This window comes from Anopheles ziemanni, chromosome 2 (assembly GCF_943734765.1).
Source record: "Anopheles ziemanni chromosome 2, idAnoZiCoDA_A2_x.2, whole genome shotgun sequence".
In the NCBI taxonomy this organism is placed as follows: Eukaryota; Metazoa; Arthropoda; class Insecta; order Diptera; family Culicidae; genus Anopheles; species Anopheles ziemanni.
Genome location: NC_080705.1, coordinates 21,776,439 through 21,787,168, shown reverse-complemented (window position 1 = coordinate 21,787,168; position 10,730 = coordinate 21,776,439). Strand labels below are relative to the sequence as shown.

At 42.2% G+C, this 10,730-nt stretch overlaps 1 protein-coding gene across 1 annotated transcript; it reads left to right on the top strand.

The window, feature by feature from the left end:
* Window positions 1-599: 599 nt before the first annotated feature.
* Window positions 600-2,724, top strand: LOC131281616 (ubiquitin-conjugating enzyme E2Q-like protein 1). The gene is made up of 4 exons (XM_058310959.1): window positions 600-961; window positions 1,964-2,105; window positions 2,194-2,543; window positions 2,640-2,724. The coding sequence occupies exons 1-4, from the start codon at window positions 600-602 to the stop codon at window positions 2,722-2,724; spliced, it is 939 nt and encodes a 312-aa protein (XP_058166942.1).
* The last annotated feature ends 8,006 nt before the right edge of the window (window positions 2,725-10,730 follow it).

Here is a 10,730-nt window from a genome sequence, read left to right as displayed (position 1 = left end):
TGGTTGACTGCGCGGACTTGACGTTGTCGTTGTTGATATTTTAACAGAGTCGCTTTCTTGATGCAGCCATCGACCGATGGTATATAATAGCAGCAAACATCAAACAGTAATGCTTTCTGTTTGTTTTGTCCCCGTCCCGTCCCGCACGGTCGACGGTTTCGACACTCGAGAATCGGAATCAATATCGTTCGAAGTGGCTTTCCATCGGCATTCGGATCGGTTTCCAATGACACGACTGCAGCGAACATCATCGTAAAGCAGCCGTGATGGACATAAACCAACATTCGCGGTTGGCAAGGCGTTTGTGAGACACACAAGAGAAGCTACTTTTTTGAAAGGAGATATAAAAGGAGGATTAACACGCACACGTGGGCAGGCCAAAAATTGAAAGCGTGTTAAAACGAGGAGAAAATTCCAAACACTCGCCGTTGAAGGGGATCTCACCACACCGACCGTGTGGGAGTCACGTCCAAGGGGGTTGTGTTTTTTTTTTTGACCTCACCGCCATACAGGGCAGCGTGTTATCGTTACAGCTAAACAACGGAACGTTGCAGTGGAAAATAAAAAAAAATCTCGTGGAAAACACGCCGAACCGAAGGATGTCGTCCAGATCAAAGGAGAAAGTAACGGCCGCCATTAGGAAGTTCTTCAAAAGCTCCGAAAGCAAGAGCAAGGACAGCAAGGACAAGGACGGCACGCATACGGCCGCCCCGACGGAAGCATCCGATGCCGCACACCACCACCTGTCGCACGCTCACCTTCCCCATTCGGCGGGAACGACGACGACGGCTACGACGACGACGGCGCACGGTGGTGGAGCCGGCGGTAGCAGTGGAGGTGGACCGAGTGCGGGCAGCGGGGCTCACGGGGGGCTAGCGTCGAATGGCACCACCAACGGCAACACCAATAGTAGCGGCAATAGTAAAGCCAACACCGACAGTCCCATGCGACGGCTTCGATGGTGAGTTTGGTTTGTCGATTTTTGCATTCTCTCTTCGCATGGGCGCGAGGTTCGCTTTCAGCTTCATGATTGGATTTCACGATTTGCTCAGTGAAATTGGAGATGGCTTTTTATCTTTTCTTTCGAATGGTGATCTTTTCTTACGAATGTACTGATCTTCTATCATTCCGTTATTGGTTTTCAAATAACTTTCGAAAAAGTAATTCAAATACCGTATCAATATAATGTTTTTTGGGTGTATGAAGACAAGCACCCGAAAGCGATCCTCTTGACACTTTGAAAGTTTTTTGTTTCGATTATTTTCTTCGAACAAAAAACTACAATAACGGTTTTTTTTTCTAATTTCACCGATGCGCCGCCTGACAAAAATAATGTGGACATTACTAATGCTTTGGGATGGTCAATTTAAGTTTTTCATTTTGAGAAAAAATTGTTCTGTAAACGGCTGCAGTTTGATACATTTGTTGATAACTTTTTAACATTATTTCCTCTTCGATTCAACCTACTTTTTCTCCGATTGTACGGTGTAAAGGTAAAAAGATCGAGTATGGTGTTTGGAAGAACTTGTTTTTTTACTTTTAAAGAAAAAAATTAGCCTTGTAAAGCGAATGCGCAACATGAAAAACGAAGGTGACAATGAAAAGATGACAAAACATATGAACTTTTTAACGCATATACTTTGCAACGAATTATTTCTTCGAAAGCTATTTACGTTTTTATCGATAAAAAGCTTTATAGACTTTATCTTACTTTCTCTCTGGACCACACAGTCGAAGAGATACATAAAAATCAGGCACGACGAAAGATTTCGACAAGTGTACTAAGTAGCATTTAAAAATGAAAAATTTCCAAAATGGACAAAGTTGTCTAAACGGCAAGAATTCTAGTGTTCATAACATTGAAAGAGGTATCTGCTATATAAGAAATAAATCTCTCTTCTACAATATTGAACGTAGACAGGTCGTTACTATGAATTTATCGATAAATATTCCCTACTCTCAGCGTGGTCGCCCCAACCACCACTGCCATGATGAACGTTCCTGTCTCAAAACCGCTCGACACCACCATCCGGTCGCGCCGTCTGATGAAGGAGCTGAAGGAGATCGAACGGTTACAGCATTCCCGTGCCGAGCCTTGCTTTACGGTAAGTTCTCCAACCGACACAGAAACCCCCACGCTCGGAAACTTGAACCCATAACACAACAACAAACCCGATACATGTACGCACGCAGGTGGAACTGATCAACGACAACCTGTACGAGTGGCACGCGCGGCTCTTCCGGATCGACCCGGACTCGCCGCTGGCGGAGGACCTCGTCGAGTTGAACATTCCCTTCATCCTGCTGCACCTGGTGTTCCCGGAGAATTTCCCGTTCGCGCCACCGTTCATGCGCGTCGTCGAGCCCCGGATCGAGAAGGGCTTCGTGATGGAGGGCGGTGCCATCTGCATGGAGCTGCTGACGCCGCGCGGTTGGGCAAGCGCCTACACGGTCGAGGCGATCCTGATGCAGTTTGCGGCCAGCCTGGTCAAGGGCCAGGGTCGGGTGTCGCGAAAGCCCAAGTCCGCCAAGGATTTCAGCAGGTGAGACCATTATGAGATGAAAGAATTAATTTAATTAAAGCCTTGCTGATATCCTATTTCGCTACGATGCACTTCTGCTTCAACTATTTCCTACAGACGCTCGGCCGAGGATGCCTTCCGGTCGCTGGTGAAAACGCACGAAAAGTACGGCTGGGTTACACCGGCCCTTAACGACGGTTAGAAAGTATTCTCGACGCTCATTGGTTTCGTTTTTCATCCTCGGCGGTAAAAAAAATAGCACAAAACGTCGCTAATTACGAGTAGAATATAACCGCGTCATTGGAAGATATGCTTAGATCGCTTCTTTTTTTTTTACACAACAACCCCCTTAGGTAGATCGCAACCAATGAGATTAACAATGAGGCGACTGGCTGAGGAGAACACGAAATACTAAACCATTCCCTAAGTTAGCTAAACGAAACGATAAACATACGGAGCTTCTCTCGAAATGATCTCAAATGTATCCTCGAAATATAGCATCCACGGTCGAATCGAAACATTTTCCACGGTGTCTTTTGCTGGTGCACGTGTGGCATGAGGGGGTGTGACGGAACTCGAAGGCGGGGGCTCATCAAGCAAACACTCATACCGTTATAGGATCCAATCCCAGTGATAGAGGTATAAATATTGTCGTCCGCAAAATAGAACAGAAACTAGGCACAAATGATCCGGCGTTAAGTTTCAGAGCTTTTGAAGTTTGGGTTGATGTAGACGCGATAGGACGGAAACATCCGGAAACCGAATGGGAAAACCAATTACCACCCAGGCAGGCCGTTCCCTTACTCTCCATAAAACGATGTACAAACAAACAAACAAACAAACAAACAAACAAAAACATACATACACACACACCCTAGAAACAAAATATAACGATTAGTTGCTAGCGATGGAACGATATCGAGCGAGCACAAATGTGTGGTAGAGAAACGTAATTCTATTTGTCCAGAGATTAGTACCGCAAGATATTTTTTTTGCAGCCAGCAAGGCAGGCAGGCCGTGTGGGTCCGTGCAAACACGTTAATTAGTCGCCGATAAATGAAACCAGGCACGGCTTTATTTTGAAAATAAAAGAGCATACTCCATCCAGCGTCGTCGACATAAAAAAATCCATCACTCATTCGCGTACATAAACGGAGGAGTATATTTGCTGGAGACGTATGAATTAAATGTAAGCGAAGTGTGCAATAAAAGCGTCACAGACGAAGGTTTAGGGACGAAGGCGATTCCCAAGTATTAGATTAACACCCACTCCCTAAAGAAGGAAAAACAAACAACAAAGCACGGATAAACATTATTGGAGTAACGAACAAATCCTTCGCTTGTGATTGAATGAGTTTACGTGTGTGCGTGTGTTATGCGCTGGAGCGTGGGGCGTCGCTTTCTTTACAAAATTGTTCATGAGATATGTGTAAGATTTTTGTAAATAAATGGCATATTTTACGGTAAGAGATGTATTCAACAATGTCACCGAGAATGGCTCGTATTGTTATTGGAATAAACGTAACTGTAGCATTGAAAGAAAATAATACTAGCGAAACGCTGATTGCAAAAGGATTGCAAAGGTTCAATCCAACGTCTTATATTGTTAATACGCTTATCGGCCACCTTATGGTTTCGAGGTGAAATAACGAAACGGAACCGATGCTGCATCTTTTGCATTGGCAAATCAGCAAAATTTACAAGTTCCTCTTGGTCCGGGAAAACCTTCGGAAAAGTGGCAACCGGTGTGCAGAAGCAACTTCTCGGGCAAAAAGATTGTGAAAATTCACATCATTCGAACACCACCGGTTGAACCGTGGTGCATGGGGTACTATCGTTCGAAGTGCAATAGATTTCCCACCCACCACCCCCAACCGAATCGACAAAAGAACGCGTCCGAAAGGAAACGTAAATTTTCCCAAAATTTTCCCCCATCCATCGAGTGCTCGCCATGGAGTGCTATGTATGCAGATATGGTGGCCGTGCATAAAAAGGAAGCATAAATTTGTCTCCGACATTCCTTTCCGGTATGTGTGTGTGTACGTGTGAGGTACTTTCCCTACGTCTTTTTTCTTCACCTTTTTCCTCTATCCAAAGTGCCAATTTGGAAGAGATTCCTAAGCCCTTCCCATCGTCGATCCATTCCTCTCCGTCGGGTGTTACCTTCGCCATAACTAAAGCCCCACACATGCAGACACGAACAGGTGGAAACGAACATATATCCCGCCATTTAAGTAGCGACATAATTCAGTCGAAAGTGGTGATGGCACATTACGAGCCGGGATGGTTTTTTGTGGGCAGGGTTTTTCCTCGCACTCAAAGGAACGCCAGCTTTGCGACGATGCATTCATTGTACGGATACACGGTTCGGATTTTTAATGAATGTCTAATTTTCATGAAAATCTGTTCCGCTAGCAGAAGTATGCATTCTTACATTCTATCTCGGGTTTCTATTCGTTGGGTAAAAAGGATTCCAATCTGATTCATAGCGACGAAGAGAACTGTTAGTGAGTGTACGAGCTTAAGTTTTCAAAAAGCTTTAGAATGTTTTTACAAGGAAGAACTTTTTCTTTTCTATACTTCTTTAGTGTATGAAAAGGGAATATTTATATTACGTTACATCGCAAGAAAGATCATCATCATTAAAGTAAATAATGTAACGCAACGATAATTAAACAAATTAGCATTAGTTTCTTGAGCATGATCATTTGGTATTTAAGATTGTTCCATGAAAATTGCACATTTGACAAGTCTTTGCTGCTTAACTGAGTTTAATAATATATCTTCAGTTCCGAGTACCGCACCGAAAGGTCAGTTAAACGACCCTGCCTCTTGCATAAATTATCCGCCCGAGTTGTTTACAGCGGGGAGTGTATAAAGTTTACGTTAGGGAAGGAAAACAAAATATAAAAAAAACACTGTAAGTAGTAAGTGTGCCCTAACCCGGCGGGAAAACCTGCAATTAGTGGCAATCGTTTCGCGCTCGACGGGCTGCACGCAAAGCGCAGTTGTTTTCCTTTGGTCGTGCTGCAGCTTTTTATGTGCAATGGTAGGAACTACAACATTATCGTCGACCAAAGGAGCAAACCAGCGACGTGGGCATGCAAAGCTCGAAGGTAAACCTACCTGTTGCTAAAAGGAATCGTGTGGAAATGGGCTTTCAATTGAAAGTTTTCCCGGTGCAATTCTGGGGCCACATTCCGACGTTATGGCCTGGCGTAGGGCGTTGCACGAGAAAGTATTCTTTTCACCCGCTCCGGGACGTGGTAATGAAATGATTAATTGTGTTAAAATTAGCACCATAGAAGACGGTAAAATTTCGTTTCGTGAGTCTCAACTATTTTGTGGCGAATTATATTTCGATGGTGAATTCCCAAGAATACTATCGTATTTTCGCGATCGTCTTTGGATAATACTACTCAAATATTTTCGATGTATTTTGCTTAACATGAGTCGTTTGCAATAATACTTCTGAGTTAATAATGCTTGTAAAACCTTTGTCTAAACCATGAGTCGTTTGCAACAATACTTCCGAGTTAATTATGCTTGTAAAACCTTAGTTTTAAGATCAAATTATTTAACTTATCAGGAATGTTTTAGTCTCTACTTTCACAAATTTTCACAATCGTTAATTCGTTGTTTTACGCTCGTCGCTTTTTTCAATGTAGTTAAATAACATGTTTAGCTAATATTGTACTCATCAAATTCACATTAACTTGATGGAGCTTTTGATAAAAATAAAACTTGTACAAAATGATTAGTTTCAATTGATGGTAACTGATACATAAAATTAGAATTACAACTTATTTCTTTCCATTACAACATTCTCACTTAGAAAATAAAATAAAAATACGGTATGTGGAAAAACTCACTTTACCTAATTGTCATATACAAGCCAAACTGTTATATCTACCCCAAATGGTTCGTCACCTCTTCCTAGCTGGAAAATCCCAAATTATGTTAGCTTTTCTGCTTTCTAACCCGTTTGCTAATGCAGTTAAGTCATACATGTTTTATGAAAATTCATCCTTTCGACAGAAAGAACGAACGAAAGAACGAAAATCAACGTGGAAAAGGCGTTGGCTTTCTAGTGGTCATTTATCATACCTTGATGTACCTTCACGCCTACGAAGTGAATACCTTTCCGTTGCCCAAGCAGCCAATGTTCGGCTTTCCAAACACCAAACTGGCGAAAAAGGCAACTTTGAAGATGAAGGTGGAAAAATTGTCATCCCTTTTTTCGGTTTTGGTGAGCACCGGGGTTTTTATTTTTCGTCAGAATCGCGCCTGCGGCTCGCTACATTACCTTCCATAAATAATAAAATCGGGCGACATTTTTCACCGCTGACCCGCATTCGACGATTTTACTTTTCTGTGTTCTGAGCTCCAGTTTTTCTCCCTTTCTTTGTTCCTGCTTGCACGAAGGCCCTCTTGACCGTTTGTTCCCCTCGAAGATGCACTGACTCTAGAAGATTAATTACTTTTGGGATTTGACCGTAAATTTTTTATTACTTTCAATTTTTCAGAGGCACGCCTTCGTTTCCTTCAGCCACAACCTCCCTCCTATGTATGCTTGCCCTTCCAAATATTTCAAACCTAATGGCCCGGTAATGTTATTTTTTTCCCGCACAAGACATTTTTCCGCCACGACAAGCGAAGCACTGTACTTTATCCATATTGGTTTCCTCTTAATTCGGTTTTTTGTTCCGGAGATACTAAGGAGCTTTTGAAATGATTTTTCCGAGTGAAAAAAACAACATGTCCTCGTCAATTTTTTCCCTCCCCACCGAACCCAAAAGGCAACGAGAGTCATTAGCGTTATGGGTGCCTTAATTAGCGACAGGCGGCCCACCGCAAGTAATTTCGGGAATGCCTGCATGCCCTTACAACCTTTTTTTTTGCTCTTTCCTGGTGGTAAAGTTAATTGGCGGCACGTGTGAAGGTGGAGCCCGAGGGTTGGGGCTGGCTGGTTGGCTGGCTGGCTGTGCCTCTTCTTCTGGGAAACCGTTGGCTAAATGTACACTGTCATTACCGCTAATGAATGAGATGCTTATTTAATAATCAACACCCCTTATAACCGGGAAAAATGATTCCAAAACTGCGCCCTTTTAACGTCACTGAAAATGCCAATTACCCAGATGGAAATTCCACCGTAAACGATATTACTGTTTAAAATTATTTGCATAAAGTAATCAAAATGTATTACAAAATGTTAAAAATGAATCACTGATAGGTATGCATGATAAATATGCAACTGATACCGGAGCATAGCTTTTTCCCAAACGTTATAAAAATCTCACATTTTCCATCGACGATGACATTTTTGAAAGTTTTTATATCGAAATGAAATTCCACCGTATCATTCTTTGAAATAAGTGTAATTTTTTTTCTCTAGGTTTTCCGCGAACAATGTTACCGACCGGCTCCTCGAGGCAAAACCGTTGCGCCATTTTGCATTCGCACATCACGTCCATTAAATCTGACATCGAATGTCACTTTGATCGTGACGCAAACTCTCACGTCCATTCTCGTGAAACGCCGGCTTTGATGTCGATTTTCCACCGGAAAGGCAGCACACGAACCAGCACCGTCCGTCCGGCAGATCCACGTTCGTAAGCAAAAATGGCACACGGATGCGTTCATCGACATCAGCGAGCAGACATATTGGTGGAAAAAGATATACCGGTGATGGTTGTGATATGTTTGTTCCCTAGAATCTCCTCCGCCTCCGCCCTGTCCTGTCCACTGGAGGGAGCCATTTTCCGTGAAATCATTCCGCGATAGAATGAAAACCATTTTAATGTTGCTCTTTTCCGAAAGAATTCAACTAAAAATGTTTCATTCGAATTCACAAGCCACCATTCGGCCGACCGTTCAACTGAATGCCTGTTGAACGAAAAAAGACCAATAGATTGGAAAAACAAACGCATGTTACCGCGCACGCACACAGTCACGGTGAAAGAATGTTCAGCAGTTCGGGATTGTGGCTGCAAATAACCCTTCGAATGAAAAGGGATGGTTGAAAAACTGTACCAAAAGTGTATCAGATTTCCCGGGGATGGATTTACCCCACAAAAAATGTTTCGGGGCAATGGAATGAAAAAAAAGGGCAGCTGGAAAAAGGACCGCGTACGTTTTCCTTTGTTCCCATGCGATCGGATTTATGATCCGTCAAAAGTGACTGATAAATGGATCAATTTTCCCGATGACTTTCGGGTATGATTATAGAAAATCTTTCCGATTTCCCACCGGATCGAATGCCAGAGCTGAGTAGCTGCAGTGTCCGCGGTTTACACTAACGGATGCCCTAAGCGGTAAGTGGAAATTAAGTTTTCTGCGGAAATTTTAAAAACTTATGTAATAATATTTCCGTTATCAAGAATCGCTTAAATTACTCGTTCATACACGTACCTCTTTTTAAGATTGATAATGTTGTTCCGCTGAAATTGTATGCATCGTTTATATGTATGGCAACTCCTAGCAGAATATGTGAAAACCCCATTGCTCGATATCAGATAGATGAAACTATTTAAGATTTTTAACGCATTCTTCTAGTCCTATACTTGGTATATTCCAAAACTTTGATGTTTTGATTACATGCCTGTTTCTAACTGATTTGCTATAAAACATTTGTTTTAGTTATTCTTCAACTCTCATTACATGCCGGTTTATACTTACATTATTTCAGTATGAAATACATCAAAATTATCCATCATGACAAGACTGACCCCGTACAAACCTGTCGATCAATAAGGAATGTTGAATAGAATGTTTCTTGAAGAATAAATCTCACGAATTTGGCCCTTGGAGGATCGAGGCCCTCTGCGACCGCTCAGTTCGAGCACTGTTAAATCCACGCTCAGTTCGAGCACTGTTAAATCCACTACTCATCACTGTAGTGGAATGGTAGTCCTACTACTGATACATCCAGGTGTAGAGATTCGAGGTACGGATGTAAATTGCTACACCTAAAAAAGGGGTTGAGGATTATGAACTTCATTCAATTGAACAATTGACAATTTTAGCAAGTACTCACCTGGTCTTTAATAATGTTCGTGCATCTTTCGGCAACTCACCCATGGGAGTGCTCCTCAGAAGATCGAGTAAAAGGTTCAAAGCATGAACAGTTTGTCCTGTCACCAGAGTCCAATAACGAAATGTTTCTTCAAAAGACTCTTCCTCATTTCTCAAGGATCTTCCTCGTATTCTTGGATCCTATTCGAATCAAGGATTTTCCCTAGCATCTCCTCCATTGACGTCAGAAACATATTCCTGAAAAGATTCCGAAAGATATTCCGCACTTTCCGCATTCCTTAATCAATCCGGATTAGCTGGATATTACAAAAGAACAAATTCGACAGACCAGTTACGAAATAAACCGACATTTTTATGGATGGTGTTAGCCCAGCTTCGCAGAGATCTGCATCAGCTAAAGAGGTAAACTCAGCTATCGATCTTACGTATCGAAGACGCTGAACATTACAATAGCGGTTATAAATATGGGGTGATTTCCAAAACTATGTTTTTGGCATTTTAAACTTAAAAGAAACACATGAGCTCGACACCAATGTGAATGTAAGCTGCGGAAAGTGAAATGACAAAACACTAACCTGTAACTCACTAGAAATTAAAATAAAGAAATCTGAAAATATATACGAACGCTTTGTTTTGAAACAACCAGTATCGTTCGTATCAAACGCGGGCTATTTGATGTGCCTGTAGTAAAACGATAACAGAATGAAAATGGCTGACTGCGTTCCATCGGACCTAGGTGAATAAGCTGTCACACGTTCGTTGGATAGTAAAATTCTGGCTAGTGGACACCTGTAGTGACAAGCAGTCATAAAATCTTTTGTTTTATTCCACTTTCAACGACTTCCACTAACCAACGATTTCTTTCACATCATGCTTTCTTCTTGGAGGACTTGCTCCTGATCCAGGAACGACGAACTGCTGAGCGCTGAATGCATACTCCGGTAAAGGGTTAACGAATGCTTGTGAAGGAAAAAATCCGGCTGCAACAGAGCTTCTCCAAGCAGAATAAAACCGGCTCTTCAACTTTTTTAACAAATGAATGGGATGATTCTCTCAACATGGCCTTGGTGATAAGGTACACGTTCTAGAAACAGATGTTCACACCTTGTTGACGGGAGACGAACATGTCCATCCACGATCAGTTAAACTGTGATGAAAGAAGACCGGACGTGT